The sequence below is a fragment of the Diadema antillarum genome, unplaced genomic scaffold, assembly GCF_040938485.1.
Source record: "Diadema antillarum isolate AM-2024a unplaced genomic scaffold, OU_Dant_1.0 scf00000011, whole genome shotgun sequence".
Classification (NCBI taxonomy): Eukaryota; Metazoa; Echinodermata; class Echinoidea; order Diadematoida; family Diadematidae; genus Diadema; species Diadema antillarum.
In genome coordinates this window covers 235,672-257,745 of record NW_027270900.1, presented here as the reverse complement: position 1 = coordinate 257,745, position 22,074 = coordinate 235,672, and the positions used below count along the sequence as shown (strand labels likewise).

Sequence of the window (22,074 nt, the reverse complement as noted above, 5' to 3'; positions counted from 1 at the left end):
CACTGTGTCTGTGAACACATGTGAAACCTGAACAATCCATAATATTTCAAGCTTTCATAAAACATCTAACATTTTGTTGGCCTGGTATTTTTGTTTTTAATTTTAGTCCAATTTAGCATAATATGGTGAGGAATTGAGATTTTAATCAGAACAAACAAATGCAAGATTAGTGCAATGGAAAGCAAAACAACATTCCAAGCAAATGAAATATGTATCCACCCCTCCAAATCAAGGATCTGAAATGCTTTAGCATTCTTTTATGTAAATTTATGGGGAGAATGACAAAAACGAAGTATATTCAATTCCACATTTCATTCTTCCAAGAATTGATTACGCCCACATAACCAGTGGATTTTCACTGAATGAAGAGGGAAGTCAACCATGAAATTAAATATTAGAATGCATATCCTGCTAATTGAATATTTTTAGAAACAAGCCAGATATTACAAGGAAGATTTTTGTCGCTGTACATGAGTTGAGTAACACTTCGCAAATTTGATTTGCAGTACTTAATCAGGATTCTTTTTTTTTAATGTTACAAGTACATTGTAGACATTGCAAGTGACTAGTCATTCTACGCAAACAGATCAAGGCACAAAAAATGCACAACAAAAACTGGAGAAAAAAAAAAAAACAATAAACAGAGGGGTATCACATCTTCGTTCTATAACTTCATCAAATTCCAGCATAACATTTACCTCACTGCTTGCAGACACATTCTCTGTTTCAACAATTACCCTCAGGCTATACGTATAATGCACATTACTGTTCGTGACTCGTTTGAAGTAAGAGAAATCCTATTCAAATATAAGAGGAAGTCATCGATCAAAAAAAAACACTCTGATGCTATTCACATTGGTTCATTGGAGCTATTCAGCACTAAAGCGATTACTGCAAAACACAACACCTATTAATTTGCACCACTAAGATATTGTCTACTTGAAAAAAAAAAGACTGGAATAAACAGCGATAAAGAGAAAGAGTCAAGTGGTGTGAACCATACCATTTCTATAATTTTACATGCTGCATGTATTGCTTGATGAAATTACAATGAACTTCATGCACTATTTGGTTTAAATATCATTCACCTGTGGAGAATACAAATTACAGTATCCTGATCAATGGCTACAGGTATCTACAGCAAAGTTCTGAGCCCGATATCAAAGGCATTTTCTAAAGCTGATATGGATGCATATTGGTATGAATAACAATGTGCCACATGATCATGTTTTATTGACATGCAGACACACAGAGTCTGCCGGCTTTTAGGGGTGTAAAGATGTTAGCTGCCAGAGGTGTAAAGATTTTATCCATGTTCAGATGATACAAGAAATTCTGAAAGTATACTAAAACACTCAACCTACTATAACCTACAGTTGTACAACCTATAAGTGTATATAACCAGACATATAATTCAGTATTTCTGTTTAAAATTGAATTTTCTACAGTCTGTTGATTCACAACCATCTGTATCCTATTCAATGCAAAGAGAAGTTTTGTAATCAGTCATGTGCTCTCTGTATTAATCATACCAGTTTTCCATGCCTGATTGTGTTGAGATTAGCATTCCAGCTGGACAGTCACACATTCAGTTTTGACAGGGTGCGTCATGCAATTTTTTCATTCAAACTGTCTAGCTAAATTTGAGGAAGTATGCTGCAGACTAGATATCATACAATATATTAAAGTACATAAAAATAAATCCAACCTTACTGTCAGCTTGTACAGCTTAGGGCACTAAGCGTAGCAGCAGCTTACAAGTAAATCAATTTAGAGTGCTGCACAAGGACAGGACCATACAGTTAAAGGGAAATCCCCTAAAAAAACAAAGAGCAGAGCCAGACAATGTAGTAATTCAAACAAATCCTGTTCAGACAAGGTATGCATGCTACAAACTGGATTATCAATAGCTGATATCCATTCTGAACTTTGGAATGGGCAAGATAAGCTTTCTACTGTTGTTGATGTTGATGTTGTTTGGGGTCTATGATCGATTTTCTCCTGTCTTGTGGTATTGGTGTGTGTGTGTGTGTGTGTGTGAAACAAAGAGAACAAATGAACTGCCTGCTTTGAGTGTTTTGCAACATTCAACTATCCAAACACAGTGGGCAGCAGCTAATCATTGTTGGTATTCAGACATGCATTCATAATCATTGTACAGTATGTCCCAAAAAAAATTACAACGGGGCCCTCCGCAATGATATCTTTCAAAATAGTGAATCAATCTAAATACAAATTCAGGGTATGAAACTATAAGTCATTGCCCACATCTTACAGAGAACCCCATTCGATTTGCTTCAGTGGTCAAAGAGAAACGAGGAATTTTGTAGAGGATGTCGGGAATCTCTTCTGTCCAAATTCTGTCTATTATTCACACACAAGAGCATTGAATTGCTAAAATTGGAAGAATCAGACTCATGACATGCTTTACAACAATCCACATTTCTCTGTGACCGCTTCACCAAATTGAATGGGATTTTCTGCAAAATAGAGCTAAGATGTTATGTTTTAAGACCCTGAAGTAGCACTTAGACAGGTTGATCATATTGGGTGTTATCAACTCGAAAAGCTGATTGTAACTTTTGGGGCAACTTACTGCAGCATGTCCCCAAAAAAATTAAAATCAGATTTTCGCATTGATAACGGCCAATATGATTAAATTTTTTAAATGCTACTTCAGGGTCTTAAAATATAACATTTTAGCTCTATTTTGCAGCAATCCCCATTCGATTTGGTTAAGCGGTTACAGAGAAATGTGGATTGTTGTAAAGCATGTCATGAATCGGATCCTTACGAGATTAGCATTTCGATGATCTTGTGTGTGAATAATAGACAGGAACTTGGACAGAAGAGATTCCCGACATCCTGTACAAAATTCCGCATTTCTCTTTGACCACTACAGCAAATCGAGTGGGGTTTTCTGTAAGATATGGGCAATGAGTTATAGTTTCATACCCTGAATTTGTATTTAGATTGATTCACTATTTTTAAAGATATCATTGCGAAGGGCCCTGTTGTAATTTTTTTTGGGACATACTGTATGGCAGAGTAATGGCCCTGAATATGGGTGCCTTTTCAACTTACTGTAAGAAGGATTTTGCAGGTAATGTGTAGGGCTCAATCAGTGGCTGAAAGTAATGGCCAAGGTGTTGAAATCTGGGCAACATTTAAAGGGAACGCAAACCAAAAATGCAATGTGGATTGAATGAAAGCAGCAACATTAGTAGAACATATCAGTAACAGTTTGAGGAAAATCGGACAATCGATGCAAAAGTTATGAATTTTTAAAGTTTTGGTGTTGGAACCGCTGGATGAGGAGACTACAAGAGGTTATGACGTATGAGTGGACAACAATATAAAGAAAATATAAGGAAAATTCCACAAAAATCTATTTTTCATGAAATTTACAAATTTCACCAACTTGATGCTGGCATATGTTAAGGGTAGCAATCATTCCCCCTGCTTTCTGAAAACGGTTAGTCAAGTGCTGTTTCATAATGCTAGAAAAGTGAATTTTTGTTGAATTATCTTTATATTTTCTTTGTATTGTTGTCCACTCATACGTTATAACCTCTAGTAGTCTCCTCATCCAGTGGTTCCAACAGCAAAACTTTAAAGATTCATAACTTTTGCATCGATTGTCCAATTTTCCTCAAAACTTTCACTGATGTGTTCTACTAATGTTGCTGCTTTCACTCAATCCACATTGCATTTTGGGTTTGCGTTCCCTTTAAAATCATGTTTCCATGTTCACATTTACTTCATGAAGTAGACTCAGCTACCTTTTAGAAGGTAAATAAAGGACATTTTGGAATACTGACCAAATATTTTGCGAGTCAGCTGCTATTTGTGAAATTCAAAACACACAAAAATATTGACTCTAAAGCCAATATGAATGTGACGTACACGCATTTCTCAGTTCAGTACGTACAGGACTCCCTGATTGCGAATTTAACCACTTGCAAAAATGTCGGGAAGTGCCGATTCGCAAAAATTTAGACTCACGAAGTATACAGCATACAGTACTCATCATGAGAAGTTATGCTTCACAGATTTGTCAGTAAAGTGTGTTTGCAGCTTCAAAATCATAGCATACCTTTTTTTATTACAAATCATGTCATTTGATTAATAGATTAGAAATGAAGAGTGTAGTTGCAAACATGGATAATCCTTTTTATCATTGAAGAACATTCACTAAGAGATGTCATAGCTTAGCAAATGCATTAAAACACACATGTACCTTGCATAATATTCATACAAGTTATTTAATCTTCACAGCATTTGGTTCTACACTTTACAGTGTAGTTCTTACAATCAGCACTTTATGTCTATATTTCACTTTTTTTAATTGTAAGGTTCATATCAATGGCATACCTGTCTGTTGTTGACAAATAAAAATCCCCAATATCCACCCTTCATTTTTTTTTCTGATCCTTTTATTCTTCCTGTTGACACAATCTGCACAGCAAAGTCTCGTATTCTCAAATACTGAGAATCTGAAAGTCATTTCTTCCTGATCCTGAACTAAGAATAACCTCCTGTTTGCCTATATCTCCTGACCGCTCAATCTAGTCATGTTTGCAAGTCTCTTGATGATTCTGACAAGTTACTCTCATAATGATCTTGGCACTCAGTCACATGATATTAACCTCAAGATGATTTATTAAAATTTTGCAAATGAATATATATGCAAATTTCATTTATTTTCATTCTCCCTCTTTTCCTCCTATGGACACGACTCATAAATCTGCATCTTTATTGCCACATAACCACCCATACCAGGAAGTTTCCTTTCAGGCTCTTTAAAGTATATTTCAGCAATGCTGTGCAATGACCAAGAAGATCAAAATACTATCATACTACTGTATTAAAAGCATGCACTTTTACAAGTGCATGTATATGCAAACCTCAAAGATGTGCAGCTTAAACTCATACACAAATAAGTTCATTTGACCCTACCTGCCAAAATATCGCAAATCCTTAATAAAATCCATAAAAATTCCGGGATCACCATCAAATTTAATCAGCTGTTTCTCATGTCATTCTTAACCTTTGTTGTATGTTTCATCCAAATCCATGATCAGCTTTTTGAGTTATTTTGCCACACAGACACACTAACATACAAACAAACGTTGATGAAAACATAACTTTTTCCCTTGGAGGTAATTAAGTGTAATTCAGGTCCCCAAATCATAAATCTACAATGTACACCTTTTATATACGTTATTTGTTTTGCCACAATTATCTTCACCATTCTAATGGGAGTTGGCCGTATTACAAACAAATCAGATAGTACTAGCTATTAGTTCATTCAATCTGCACAATGTGAGCAAGGAATTTTACAATTAGCCAATTTGAGAGCAAGTGTATTGTAGTTTTGATGATCCCAAACTGCCAATTTCAGAAAAAGAAATATACTTTAAAAATCTGTTCTATGAAACTCACAAATACAAAATACACTTGTAATCATAGAATAATTTCAAGTTCTGTCAGCCATATGGGCTTAATTGCAATTCCAATTCATTTATTAATCACGAAACATGTTGCTTTGTTTAATAGCGGTTGTACGTGTAAAAATGATCGCAATCAATGATCAATGCAACAATGTATACTGCAGAGCATAACATTTAAAACAGCCAGAACTTATTCATCATCACGTTAGCTCTTATGGTAAAAATATGCAGTGTCAAACAAAAATCATGCTAAAAATTTTGATAACAATATTTCATCATCTTAATCCAAGAACTAGAGTAGGGTTTATTTATTATGATTTTTTTTTGTCATTCAAACACAATATTTTAGTCTGCCTTTGGCATTGAAGCACCATGCAAACTTAGCACAGTATTTCTCAAATAGCATTATGCAGTGGTATTCTGGCAAAGATTAGTAACCCGTTGAGGACAGACTGATTTTGTTACAACATGCATTTCCCATAGACACCTGCCCGAGTATCCTCAGGAGAGTATACTAGGGACTCGTCCTCGATGGGTTAACTATTGTACAATGACAAGTTGTTCAATATGCACCAAAGTTATGCACTCTGAAATAAGCATACCAGGTCTGTCACCAATGCAAACAATAACAATAATTCTAAGGTCATTAATTGAGCACAATCAGTATTATCGCACTAACCTAAAAATGTGCTGTGCAGTACCGCCCAGGGTCAAAATCCTTCATGCTTCACTACAACCTTCAAAACCTATCCACAACAGATACTTCCTATGCACAAGGCAACATGAAGATTTCACAAGGCTACATTTGTATAGTAAGAGGGGGGGGGGGGGAGTGATTGCCTTTGAATAGCTTTGGGTTGAAGAATAAGAATGTTGAAGTAAAGAGTTCAGTCGGATCTGTATGTTTTCCTCAATGATTTGTAAAAATTTCTATGGTATATTTTTCTTGTGATATGCTGAGCGCAGGCAGTTAATGGTACATTGAGCTTTTTTCTGTTGTAAGCCCTCCCCCGGAAATTCTTTGAAATTTATACTGTCGAAATTGGTTTTTAAACAGCATGTTCTTTTTTCAGGGCAAACTAATGAATGAGCTTTACCAGTATATTGTGCAGGCAGCAACATACCAAGGCTTCTTGTCTTTTTTTGTTCTCAAGACAGAAGTCTTCAATATCCATCTGGCAGATAAGTTCACATGGTATGATATGACCACATTACGAACAATATGATTTGCCTTAGTCCACAAAATATCATGTCCAACAATTTGCTTAAGCAAAATACCTTTATGTCCTGCCACTGCAACAGAAAATTGATGCATTATATATTTACTTACTGCAAAAGTGGAAATTTTCATGCATTTTTATGCAACATGAAATGCACAAAAAATAAAAGCACACATTTTTTCCCGTTATATCAAATAGTAATCTATATCTCGATTCTCCTTGATCAAAAACATGCAGAAAATTAATCTTCATCAAAATTACTTGCAATAAAATTCCAGTTTTATAGTACCACACTGAGCAGCTGAATTGGATCAATCACACTTATACTTTAAATCTAATCTTATTTTATCTTTTTTCCTTTGCCTTCCATCTTCCTGGCCCAATGATTTAAAAGTCAACAAGCTTTTAACCACAGAAAACCCGGTACTTGGTAAAGAAAAACAAGTCTGGTCTTGTAATATGCAACCGCCATATCCATAGCAAATTGTTTTCCCATTTAACCCTTAGCATACCAGGCTCTGGCACTGAACGATACCTACCAAGCTGATGGATGTTTATGTGTTCATTTGACCAATGCATGAGATACTTTTTCCCTCAATCATCACTGCTATTCTAGTGGATTGGCGAGTGTGCAGACAACATTTCCCATGCATTGCTTTCTCACTTGAGCTTATAAACTCCTACAAAAATCTATAAATGCTAGTCATGAACAAAGAACCTTTAGTCCATTCCATGTTGACTTTGATAAACATAATTATACTATACTATTTAAACAGTAGCATTTATACCCATCACACAGTGAAAATTTCATTCAAAACCAGATGAACAGTTCAGAACATTACTGAATCTGAAAATTCATAACTTTTCTCTGGTTTGTATTGGTCAGAATTACATGTAGGTATACAGCGTATGCAAACTAGATTCTTTCATGTAGATGTAAGAATAATGCTCACCACACTGAGCTTGATTCTACATGGAAATAACAACAGGAGAATTACACCCCAATTTTAGAAACTAGTTCCTGTATAAAAACACAGGACTGGTAGAAATTGGAAGGAACAAAGAAAACTTGGCAAAGAGAGTTATGACCACTTCAAATTCTGTAAATACCCCCTATGTTTGACAATTATCCAAAAACGGTATTTGTAAAATACACATTGTAATTTAATAGCATGTACGTGACAGTGCCCACAAAAATAATGTCCCATATCACTCACAGTCATCTCACAGTACAATAATGATGCCTACTTACATTGTAAACAGAAGATTAGAATCTGTGTACTCATACCTTGTTTTTTCTATTAAAGTAGACTCTACACACATCATTAATATCTGAAAAGGCAAGTCTGGACTGGTAAAAACGTTGAAAACATTACATGAATACCTGAGAAATGTCAATCTCTACTTTGGTTTTATAGCTTTGCTATGTGTTTACATAATGCACAGTCATAAAGAATGTTTAATGTTTTGTGATGTTTACCAAAAACAATTTGTAAGTAAATCACAGAATCTCCCTTGCAGGTTTAAAAAAATGGTGTTACAAGAGGTCTAAAAGAAACATTTTGGTGCCATAATGCGCTGCTAACATGGCAAAACACTTTAATATGCTACCCTTAAAAATGTCCTACTCAACATATCACAGTCCTTATGTGTGCCGCATTTCAGAAGAATATCAATACCCAGGATGCATTTTATGTAATTTGAGGATCATTATGTTCTGCTACCATGGCAATGCACTTTCCATTACTGCTGAAAAAGGTGTCATGCACAACTTCATATTGAGCTCAACATGTGTGCCAAATAAATATTGTTTTAATCATGTGCAAACTAAAGATACTGGTAGTTGGATCCACAAATATCTGAAACAGACTGAACGCTTGCCTGATCACATGCTGATTCCAACATACCCCTTTCAGCCTTTGTTGGGGGGGGGGGGGGAGGAAGGTAAATAATGAAAGGAGGGAGAAGTAATAGTTTGTACAGGCAGCAATTGTAGTCTGAGCAGTACCTCCAAGCAATTCTGAGACCAACTAGAATTTTCAATGAACTATGTCCAGCAGATACATGTATTAGAAGGCCAACAAAGGAGGGTTACAGTGTACTTCTTAAAGGTATCAAATCTAAAAAGAAAGCAACATCCAGCTCCTCGTCCATGTCTACTTGAACTCTCACACCCTCTACTGACTCGTATACTGCATTAAAACCACGTTCCTGGCAGCCATGGCAGTCACATTTCAGGCCACCATGAACAAAACGGGATGGATGTGAGGCAATGCGGTGAGACAGGACAGGTAAACGTGACAGGCCGTGCTTGCCTTGGATGCTGTGTCAGAATTTTAAACTGTCCAAAGATTTGCCACAGCCCAGGTGCTAATGAGAAACCTTGTATGCAGTGATAAAATGGAATTAACGCAACCACACACGACAGCACGTACGCGTAATAGGCCATAACAAAACTTGGAGGCAGTCCACTCCTGGCCATGACGGACATATTGATAGTCTAGCCTGACCAGATGCCATGAGAACTGCATCTGATAGCTATATATTCACTGTAGCAAGGACTGGAACAAACAAGACTAGAATACTAAGAGGGGATAACAGGAGAGTGTCCATCTACTCATGGCGCATCATGTTTCGGGCAAATGGGACTGCTGTGGCTGCCAGGAACATGGTGTAAACGCAGCAATATGAAACACAACAGAGCTAGTAATGACTAAAACCTCAATGCAATCAAACAATGCACTCAAGAAATTAAAAAAGCGTGGCCAATGCACTTTGAAACATTGATATTCATGAGAAAGATACTCTCTGAGGGGGTATGTGAATAAAAGCTACAAAGCTCCAGAGCTGAGCTGTTCAGCTGTTACATATCTACAATAAAAAATAAACAAATTCAAAAAAAAATAAATGAAAAAAAAAAATATCTGCAATTCAATGAAAAAAAATGTATAAATACACAAACATACAAGTAATCAAAACATGTATACATGAACGAAGAAAGGATATGCATGAATGCCAAAGTCCATGAACTAAATCTGTGTGGCTATAGTAGTGGATGAGTTATCAAATTTCCATTCTCTTCATGTGTATAGATGAATTAACATTCTGGCTTTACCTATAAGGTCACAGGAACAAGGAAATGACCTTTTGATTCATATCACAGAAATGACAATATTGAAGTAACAGTCAACCGCTGAATGTAACACCAGACACAGTTCCTTGTAACTGCCCCACAAATTTCCACTAGCTGTGGAGGTTGTATGGACTTTGGACAAAAACTCTGTACTACGGTATGTACATTGTACAGCATGATTTACATTATGGAAGGATTTAATCAAAGTCCTATAAGACTCTTTTTAATAGCCACACTACCATTTTTTTTTTCAAATGAAAGAGAACTGCTGAGAAGAAATGCTACCACTCACAAATAGAAGTTTAAATACAGTCTCCATCAACAGCATGTATATAGTGCAAGCACTTTGCTCGACACCAAGTATACATTGTAGTATTTTAACATTCCATTGACTCAAGCCAGACAGCGTGAATGCAAATACCATGACACAAGTTCTATTTTTAGAACATGAGGGAAAGCAAGCTGGACACACACCTTACACCCAGACCCCCACCACCACCACCATTGTTCTATTCATACACAGTCAGTCCGCAGCGCGAGCGAAAACGCACGTATTTATTCAAGTCGTATGCACGGCTGAGCGGTGCTTGCATACGTAATGAGCAGATACATGGTCATGAATAAATCCGTGTAGAACGAGTATTTCTCGTCAGTTTTCGACACTTTTAGTATCGACTGAAAGAGAAAACATAAGCAAATATGCTCATGATCAAAATAAACGGAAAAGAAGAATATAGAATATCAAAATCCCTCTCGAAGTTCGGTATTGTATTCAAAAATATTCCTTCACGTTTGACACCAAAAAACTAACCTGAAATCTTTCATGCCCCTCTAAAATATGGTAAAGACTATGTCCGCTAAAGTATATAGTATCACAATAAGGGCACATTTTCCCATCTTCATTTCAATACGGGTCAGGAACTAGCAAAATTCAGAGACATGTCTAGCGTCGAGTTTAAAAAGATTATCCTCGCATTCGCACCGGAATTCCGCGTCTCTGATTGGTCGAAATCTGTCGCAAGACGCGGCGTGTCGCATTGCGTAGTATCCATTGGCTGCTGACTCAATGCTGTGAGTTTTAAATGTTAGGTTCCAGATTGTGATCGAATTTTCACTCTCTATACAAAACTTGAACTTTACACAGGAACCAATGATGTGTATGTGAGTGTGCACTTACAATGACCCTGAACAATGGACCTGGCTGCCACCTGTCCCGAGCTCTGCTGCAAGGCACATGAATGCTTAATCAATTATTCATGTGGATTGCCCCGAGCACTGCTAGTCTGAATTCTTGACACAGGGTAAAATGCATGCACATGAAAGAAGTAAGCACATGTTTCCATGTGCTTGCACACACCACATTTCAGAATGAACAAAGACTAGCTGCGATAGTGGAATTCCTCATGAAACATTCCAATCCTGGCCATTGTCCACGACCATTGTCTGGGTATCAACAACACATTCCACGCGTGTTCATTCACTATACCCCACTTCCAGTAAGAAAACATAATTTGCCTTGTTTTCAACAGGAAAATTCACAACCTTAAAGCCCCCGTTCCACTATGCCGTTCTCGCTACGATTTGACAATTTTCTCAGGTCGGGAAGGATCGGGTAAAACCTGAGCCGATCTGGACACAGTACAATGTTAGAACGCTCTAAGTACGCTGCAGTTACGACTACCAAGTGCTTGCTACGCTCTTACTACGATGATCGGGAATTAGACATTGCGATCTCTGCCGCTGCCGGTACGCTTTAGAACGATGTAGCTACGCTGTTAGTGCGATGTTGCCGATGTTATCCGATCAATGCACGCTGTATCTACGCTCTGAACGATCTATACGATCTTATCACGCTGTTACCCCGTTCAGAGAGCTGAAAAGTGCCCGATGTGCCCCGATGTACCCCGATTCGACTGTGGGTCAGCAGTCAGTCAACTTATTAGCATGCAGAACCGAAGAAATATACTGTGGACCTCGACGATTCATTCTTCTTTTTTTTACTTTTGATTTTCAAAGTTGTTGTTGCTTCGTTATTCTCACTACTCTTTCTTCATCAGCGAGCCCGTGCTTCTGTGCCTCCAGTGCCCTGGTTATGACCCACCATTTCCCTCTCCTCTCCCCTCCTCCCCCCCCCCCCCCTTGTCCACCTCGGACTTACTACCTTCTTCACTACTATATCTTTCTATCCTCTCATCAATTTTTTCCTTACAAGAGAGCCGCCATGTGTTTGTTAATGTGCGTCCGTATGTGTGCATGTATGTGTGTATTACTCTGTCTTTTTTTTTTTGCTACCGCTTAGGGAAATTTGTTGTTGTTGTTTTTTGCAATTATATATTTTTCTCTATGAGGGGACTGCATTCTAATACTACAAGCTCTGCTTTTTAGCAGTCCCCTCCATTTCCAGCAATATTTTGTATGCATTTACCACAGTGACGTAACTGTTATTTGTATCTCTGTTGATAATTTGCCTGCATCTCTTTTACAATGTTATTCTGTTCATCGCATTGTGGTACTGATTTCATGACGTCTGTGTATATGAGCGTTTCTTTGTATTTTTTATTATTTGTTTGTTGGAAGTGAAATAAATCAACTTGAACTTGAAGAGCCTCCTCAACTCACGGTTCTTTTGCAGCAATGCATTGTATAAACAAAGACGTGCTGATTTTTCAAAGGATTTTTCTTGATGTCCTTGCTTTTATAGTCCGTCTTCCTCCAGTTGTAGATGATTTCATATTCTTCAAAATTCTGCTATGTCCTCTTCCTCCTCTTTCAGCACCACGTGCAGTCTCTCTTTCTTCGCCTTTTGGGTAGCTGCTTCGCTGCTTTCTTCTCTTCTTTTTCTTCATCTCTTCTTCTTCTTCTTCGAAAATTACAGCTAAAATTACTTCCCGTTCTTGTGCCGATGTTACTACGCTCAGAAAGACCTTGTTACGCTCATCCCGCTGCGTTTACGCCGTCATTACGCTCTCCCCGCTGCGTTCACGCTGTCACTACGCTCTCCCCGCTTGCCGTACGATTAAAAATATGCCAATTTTGATCGGGGAGATCGGGAAGAAATTTTGAACCGGTTCAAAATTTCTTCCCGATCTGAAAAACTGCCCGCTCCAACCCCGACCTCCACACGCTGCTGCTACGATGCTTCCGATCCCCGTACGCTTTTGCCGCTCTCTCCCGATCTGCTAGATCGGGACAGATCGGGGTCCAAATCGTGATAGTGGAACGGGGGCTTAAAAATGGTGCCCCTCTTCGTTTTTTAATTGATCATACTCGCTCAAGTTTCACGATTGTGAAATCGAAGAAATTACGGAGATCTATTTTCAATACCAGTCAGGAACTAGCAAAACATCAAACTATGATCTAAAAGCTTCTTGAACATTGGCAAAATAATCATTTACTTTGATGCTAAAATGGACTACTATATTGACATCAAAAGTAGGGAAATTAGGTATCAAATTAATGAGCATAATCAGCTCTATAACTTAACTAACCATCCTGGGTCAAACAATGCACTGCGAAAGCTATGAAAGCTGTTGTTACGACCTCTGCAAAAACTCTCGCAAAGTATCGCGAAATCTCGTCAGTCTCAAGGGCACAAACTGCGTAAACGTGATTCTGAATAAAATTGTCGTTCGTGCCTCATTATCGCACACGCTGCGGACTGACTGTACATGTTGAACTGTTCATGTGTGCACAATCTGCCCATAATGTGCAATAGACATCACTGGGGAAAGGAGGCCAAAAAATAAATACTAGTAACAAGGGATTCCCAAGTCACATGCCAAGTTAAAAGTAGCTTCATCTCTAGTTTCATGATATTGTGCAATTGTATACAGACTTTGTTTTGAAACCAATATATCAAAAGGGCCCTCACAAAAGAATATTTTTGTGCATGGAGAAGCAATCACACTTCACTTGTATCTCCATGTAGTTTCATATAAATACTCGCTATTTTTCTCAGTTTCAAGTGATCTTTTACACAAGGAAATCTGGGTATCATTATTTTTCTATTCTTTTTTAACTTTAAAATCTTAAATTTGACACATGACATCATTCTTAGCTTTTGGTGCTCATCATGATATATACAATATAATTACACATTTGTGATTGCTTTTCAACCAACCATGCAGAACTCGAACACCAAGGCTTTTACATAAAAACCATACAGAGCTTGAAGGACGTTGAAGTACCAGAATAAATGAAGATATAAATAAATGTGAAGAAACATTATTGAAACACACATACACACACACACACACACATACACACACACACATATTGCATGATTACACATTCAAACACATTATTACAATTGTACTGTTTGCCCACACACAATGGCTCACTACAATCACAAGACAACAATGAATGGTACCAAAACAGTTCAAAGAGTATATTTGTTTTCTTCCTTTATCAACAGCGAAAATATCTTCGGACTTTTCTTGGACAAGTTAAGATATTTTCCTCATTTGGGACAGCTACATCATGTCAACATTAAAGAATTTTGTAACCCAGGAAATACAAGGAAATATACCCCCTGTTCAGAGGCAAACCAGTCTATACCAAAACTCAATAAAGGAACAACGTACAACTAATTATATTGCCAACAGACAGTTCAGACACTAATCTTGCCTTTTCTGGCAAAACATCATATAAATGCGCCGTTTCTCTCTGCGCATTGTTATGGTTATGACGCTGCTGCTAGTGAGAGGTATAGGGTCATCGTTCGCGTGTGCTCACATTAAGCCTACCCCTCCCTCCCCCCCCCCCCCCCACCAGTTTTACCATTCTATGGTCGCCATGGCATGCATTCAAATTTAATGCACACGGACATGATAGAATGCTGATTCGTTATAGAGTTTTAGTTCAGAACAATGCTCTGACCATCGTTTCATTACACATTGCTTCATAATATGGTCACTGTTCAGACATATAAATTCATCGTATATATATGTATACCGTTTCAGTAAAGCTATACCGTTTAGTATATATATATATATATATATATATTTATATATATTTTTTTTTTTTTTCGTCTTAACACCCTGATTGAAACTGGGACTTTTTGATTCCCTAAATATAGCAATGTGTCAACTTTACTTCTGTCCCTATTTACTCCATTAGAATTTGGCTTTGTTCCCCATGAATTGGAAGACTGTTTTCCAGAACAGAATGTACTCCAGTACAAGATCTCTATTTTTCTACAGCAATAGATGTCAATAGCAAGCTACCAGGTTAGTTTGATAATCATTAAGTATTCACAACTAAACACAGCACCTAGAAGAAGGAAAGGGTACCGATTGCTTTCTTCCCGACGTGTTTCATGCACTGCCTGTTACAGTGTCAGTACGGAGTCCAAGGATTTCCTTTGTATACTGTAGATAACATCAGACAACTGAATGTAAACCAAAACATTTACGCATGTACAGTGTACTCTTTAAACACTGGTATTTGCCTATTGCCTGCTAATGCCTGTAAAGGTCACAAGGTCATAATTTTCTATATGACCTTTCTGAGCCCCACTTCAAAATGATCTTTGAGATTTCGAGGAGCTGCAATAATTACAGTTACCCTATCAATAACTTCACCCGCTGCTTACTGCAATAATTACAGTTACCCTATCAATAACTTCACCTACTGCTTACTGCAATAATTGCAGTTACCCTATCAATAACTTCACCTACTGCTTACTGCAATAATTACAGTTACCCTATCAATAACTTCACCCACTGCTTACTGCAATAATTACAGTTACCCTATCAATAACTTCACCCACTGCTTACTCCAATAATTACAGTTACCCTATCAATAACTTCACCCATCGCTTACTGCAATAATTACAGTTACCCTATCAATAACTTCAACCACTGCTTACTGCAATAATTACAGTTACCCTATCAATAACTTCAACCACTGCTTACTGCAATAATTACAGTTACCCTATCAATAACTTCACCCACTGCTTACAAGAAACTGAGTCCATTAAGTGTCAAAGTTGTAAAGAAATGACAACACCTTAGGGCCAAAAAAGACAACCTGCATTGTCATCTAATATATTCCACACATCCCTCAGAGCTCCATTTCCATGGAAACTAGGAAGTCACTTTGGCGATATATGATGAGATATGAAACTGTTGACTTGTATGCCTTGTGAGAATACAATATACAATGTATTCACAGGTTATCCTAAACCACTTGTAGCCTTGATTATAACTTGACACCTGTCCTACACTGTGTAAGTCTTCCTCCCCCATTTCCCCCTTTCTATCCTATCCCAGCTCTCCCTATTTTTTTTCCTCTTTTATCATATAGAAATCACTTTCCCTTATCTATGTGTTCACAATACTTTATGACCTTGTTCTTTAAGCTACACATATGCTTATATCTAAAAGTAAAGGTCCCTCTAGTATCACATTCAACCCATAAACCTGTTGCAATCTTGTAAACTGATATACAAATGTTCACGCCTAGAAGCATATAACTATCCATAGTCACTGACTTTATGTAATGTACATCTGCAAAAATGGACTACATGTCCTCTTTTTAACACACACAAACAAACAAAACACACACACGCCCTGTGTTGAGTGGTTTCCTGGTTGCTTCCTGGCTGAGAATGTTGCCATATCAACAGCAACAAGTACAATTCTCCCTATCGCACATAAGTGTAAACATGTCGTTGCTGGCAGTCAGGTCTGTATGCTGGCAATATGCTACATGCAAATGAATGCTGTGATCTTGCGCACCCATGTGCAACAAGCAGAGATCAAGTAGAGATACATTTTTAGTGTTGTGCTTACTTGTGCACTCTGTGCAATGCAGAGTTACTGTACAGCAGACATGCACTGAGCAAAAATACTCAAGTATGCAGTAATCGCAACTATTTTTTTTTTTCATCATGACTAAAACATTACCACTTCACAACTGAAATGCATTTTCAGGGCTTGCAGTTGATATTTCTTTTCCAAGTACATAAGAATTGCTGAAAAAAACTACAAAACTAGTAGTTGGGTGATAGATACAGTGCTTGATGCTTTCAATGTATGGCAGGCACCAGCACAGCAGCATCATAAGCACATCATTATGGAAATTAAAAAGAGCCACTGATTGTAGAAATTTACACATTTACAGTGCAATAGCAAGAATTATCAATGTTTACCAACTTCGCTGCAATATGATTGTCTGTCATTAGAGCAAACTTCCTGTATGTTAAAGGGATGGTACAGTATTGGTGGAGAGAAGAATTGGGCTTTAACTTTTTGCGAGATACAAAGAAAACACTTATGAAATAGTACAGAGCATACCATTTTAAGAGGAATTCAAAGTTTACTGAATGAAAATCGTGTATGGTATGACTGAAACATCCAAAAAACAAAATAAAACAAAGCGATCATAACAAAGTGTGGGTCCCACACTTTATCAGAATTGCTCTGATTTGGATACATGTATCTCAGCCATTTCAAAACCAATTTTCATCAAATAAAGGTTGAATTTCTCATGGAATTACATGCTCTTTCATATTTCATATGAGGTTTCTCATTATCTCACCAAAAAATGTTAGAAACCTAAAATTAGGTCTCAACCAAAACTATACCATCCCTTTAAGATCTCAGCCACATGGTTGCTTATGACGGTATCCTTTTAACCCTTTCTGTGTACCATATATGCCATTTGGCTAAAAAAAAAAAACATCGGTCAACTAAAACATAACATTGTACATACTGTCCAAAGTCCCTGGCACAGGAAGGATTAAACAGATTGGACAGAATTGATGACTGGTAAAGCATCTCATTTAAAACCTACATTATACCTGCACTTAATTCACAGACTTAAGTTTAGTTCTAAGACAAAATGTCATCACCTCACAGCGACCGAAACCTCATCTGAATGAAAACAATATGACCACTTGCACCAACCCATGCCCCACTTATGTTAGTAAGTACCAAGTGGATACACCGAGAAATTGCTATTTAAAATCGTCTACAGATTCTCTTTGTACGCACAAAACCTGTGAGGCTGTTCAAAGCTAGAGAAAGAACTTGTGCGGGAAATGATTTCAGTCAGTACATCTCGCACACAATCAACTACACAATGGTAAAATAAAAAAACAAAAAACAAAACAAAACAAACTAAACTGGATCCAAAGCTATGCTCATAATGCATATATATGATACTGATAACAGATATAGTGTATCATATGTAAGACAGTTGTTGATAATCAGGAAGAGAATCTATGTTTATTCAGTTAACAAAATAAAGTTTTAGATGGTCTGAAGGAGTAAAGTACATATTTTTCCAAGTGTAGCAAATTCCCTCTACACTTTGGAAAGTACGATGATGCAATGTACTATACTGGTATTATCAGTAAATCCACCTGCACATGAACTTCCTTTTTTACTGCATACCAAATAAGTAATGGTATACTTGGTGTACATACCATAAGCCAATTTACACACATGAATCTAATTTTTACTGCATAACTTGAATTCATACATTTCAAATGCTTGATCTTGAGTCGTTATTTGAACAGAGTCAAAACAATGACTTTGATGACAACGCATACACGGCGTGACTTTAAAAACATGACAAAGAACTGAACAAACAATTTTTTGAGTACTCGGGATTGGGCATTCCAATACAGGGAAGCAATTAACAAATCAAAGTTGTAAAAACATATCTACAAAAACTTCCTTCACAACCACTAGCACTGAGTGAGAGTATCGAAAGCACCGCAGTAATAACTGTTACAGGAAACACAGAGTGCCAATACTTTCCAACTTCCTTCTTTTGGCAATGGACTATTGAAAGAGGAAACCAGCAAATGTTTTTCATATCTATACTGTCATCAATATGACAATGAAATGCAACATTTCAAGCAGGGTGCAAATAGCAATGTCTGGATTTGAAAATGATGTGATTTGCTCTCTTGTTTTTTTAGGAACTTCAAACTTTAATATATTTTCATGAAATGGTAACATTGGTAGCAAATCACACACTTAAAGTTAGATATGCAACTGTATGTTAAGTTCTACAAATTCTCTGCTTTTGGCAAATGCACTGGAATTCTTTGCTATTTTTGTCTCCTTGTTGATGACTCATGTGCAATGTGTGTGTGTGTTGGTTTGGGTTTTTTTCATACTATACTGTACATATTTCTAACGTGCTGACTTGGCAGCCCTAACTGTATTTCTAATCAATCAGAATGAGTTGAATTGAACTGAACAGCTGATATCAGCAGGGATGCCAGCTTAGTAAACAGTATTACGCAGCATTCTGAGGGCTGGAAAATGCACTTCGATACACATGTTGGGTGGAAAACAGCATTTTTACCTTTCCTGCAATAGACATGTAGTGATACAATATGGGAAAAACAGTATTTTTCATAAAACCTGCAGATTTTTGGGGGAAAAAAAGAATACAAGGTACAAAATGCTGCCAAGAAAGTACCAGTTGGCATTCCTGTGTCATGGCCACACAAGTTTCAAACTGACCTGTATACAAATCTCCACTTTGTACACATTGTGATTCCCTTTTGGACATGAGTAAAATAATAGCATATGAACTAATATCCTTTACACAGGAAATTTTGAGTGTGTTGCAATGTCCTGGAATTTATGACCTTATCGGGGCAAAAGGGTTGTGAGCAGCTGAAATCATCTACCAAGAATGTGACCTCTCTGATATTTTTAGACAGAAACCACTTGCACAGTCATTAGCTGATGAGATCATTGCCTCAGCTATTTGCAACCAATGTTACTCTTTAGCCAAACATGTATGACAATTTAAAATTCAGTAACTTTGATATCTACATGTGTATGTCCGATATTGGTGGAAATTCTGCCATTTTCACTCTACCTTATTCATTCAAATTAGCTTGAATGCTCTGTAAACTACATTAACCACTTCCCACTGAGTACTGAAACCACTTGGGAGTAGAGAGGGACTTTGGATAAAGTGTGTGGCACAAAATTAACCTATTGAAGACTAGTCCAGAGTATACTCAGGCAGATGTCTATGGGAATTGCATGTCATAGCAAAATCAGCCATGTCCACAATGGGTGAAGTGTGATACATCCATATCTTTCAAGCATACACTTTTGATGAATACTGCCACGATGCAACAATACTAATGATTCCACGACTGATTACCCTTGCATTGTCGTGATTACCTGAATGCTCATGAATCTGACTATTGTGCACTTCCAAAAAAAAATTTGCAGTACATGCGACAATGGTTTATAACTCATGCATCACTCACCAGATCTTGCATGTTCGGCTTGGCAAAGTCATACAACTCTTTCAGAGTAGCAGAACGACTGCAGAGTCCACTGAATTCCTGTTGGTTGACAAAAGTAGCAATAAAAAAATAACGGTCACATCTTCAGACAAAAAGATACAAGAACTCAATTCGACTCTGGTAACATATCAAAGCTGTAAATGCATATTAGCATTCATGTATATCATAAATTTATTGTAAGAGAACTGAATTGTTGGAGTGGACATACAGAAAACAGTCTTTGCGGGGAAAAAAAATTATACATAGAAAAGTGCTTGTGGCTCAGTGGATATGACCATAAATCACGATGCCCATGGTTCAAATCTCCTGGCTGACTAAAAGATTCATCTGATAGGGACTTGCTTTTGCTTGCTTTGAAGTATTCAACTCTTTTTTTGTTTAACTGCAGTCTTGTGAAAAAAAAATAATTAAGTCCATCAAATACATTTTTTTTTCTGTCTATGTTCACACTATTGAGTTTGTTATTTATTTTCAGTGTGTGTACCACAGAAAGTACCCGTACTAACTGCCAAACACAAAGCAGATTACATTCAATTGGTAGTTTTGTGTTGTGTTATCAGACGAAACAATTGATTTAACTGAGTTGACGATAACTAGAGTAACATTAGACTCACTACCAGCTCCCAAGTTTTCAGGACTAAATTACAGAAACGTGGAAAAAAAAATCTCCACAGTGCATTCCTATACACTACAGCAATATCTGCCATTATTGCAGTGTCCCACACACATAAGCGTATGGCGAATGCATAACCAAAATTGTGGCAGATTTGTGGGACACTACAGTTGTGTCACACATATATACAGTATGTCAAAAAAGAAATTACAACAGGACCCTCCACAATGATAACTTTAAAAATAGTGAATCAATCCAAATACAATTTCCGGGTATGAAACTATAAGTCATTGCCCACATCTTATAGAAAACCACAGTCGATTGTCTTCAGTGGTCAAAGAGAAATATAAAGGAATTTTGTAGAGCATGTCAGGAATCTCTTCCCTCCAAGTTACATGCTGTATGTCTATTGTGTTCACACATTAATATGCAGTTCCATGAGCATCCAAGTGCTAAACTTGGAAGAATCAGACATTACATGCTTTACAACAATCCACATTTTATCTTTTGTGACCACTTACCCAAACTGAATTGGGTTTTCTGCAAAATAGAGCTAATATCTCATATCTTAAGAACCTGAAGTACAATGTAGCCATTAGACAGTTTGATCATATTGGGAGTTATCAATGCCAAAATCTGATTGTAAATTTTTTTTGTATGTCTGAACTCACCTGCTGTATCTTTCCAAACTCTTCATGTAGACTCTGGCCCTGAGAGATCCCGGGCTGGGTGGCGATGTCATCGTAGAAAGCCTCAATCAGTTTGATGTAGCCAGGAAGATCCTTGAGGTATACTAACCTATTCAGAGAAGGATCCTGGAATGCAAAGCACGTTTCATGGTCAATATTAATTCTGATTTCTGTTTCACAATCAAATAATATTTGCATATTGCTTTCTTTAATACACATTCTGCCTAGTATGCTACCCAGGAAAATTTGATATTCCAACATCAATACGATGCAAAAATTATTATCAGTGTTGGGCTCATCAAATACATAACATTCACAACTACAACTATTACAGTGATTTTCCTGCTTTTAATTCCATCTCTCATTATTTCATTAGAAAATGTTATTTCTATCAAAATTCTAAGTGGCAACGGAGAATGTCCACCAGGTTTTCAAGTACATACAGACAAACTTTACTTGCATACCAAGGGGCATATATTTCGTTGGGGAACTGTTATTATGAGACTGCTACATCATGCTGACACAGCACTGTGAGTACATCATGGGTATTAACTTCATAACAGCAATCTGGTTCTATTCAGATTTTTATTGCAGAAACTTTCTTGGCATCTTCTTCTTTTCTTTTTCAAGATTGAGATAAATCTTCGATAATTTGCATGTTACACCCTTGCCTCC

The 22,074-nt window shown here is 37.1% G+C and overlaps 1 protein-coding gene across 1 annotated transcript in view; it reads right to left on the bottom strand.

Moving 5' to 3' along the window:
- LOC139720422 (plexin-B1-like) overlaps positions 1-22,074 on the bottom strand; it is a 55,804-nt gene that overhangs the window by 1,119 nt on the left and 32,611 nt on the right. Inside the window, exons 25-26 of the mRNA XM_071631786.1 lie at positions 21,382-21,525; positions 20,059-20,136 (exon numbers count right to left, since the gene is read on the bottom strand). Coding sequence (XP_071487887.1) covers positions 20,059-20,136; positions 21,382-21,525 — 222 coding nt within the window. The remainder of the gene's footprint in view (positions 1-20,058; positions 20,137-21,381; positions 21,526-22,074) is intronic.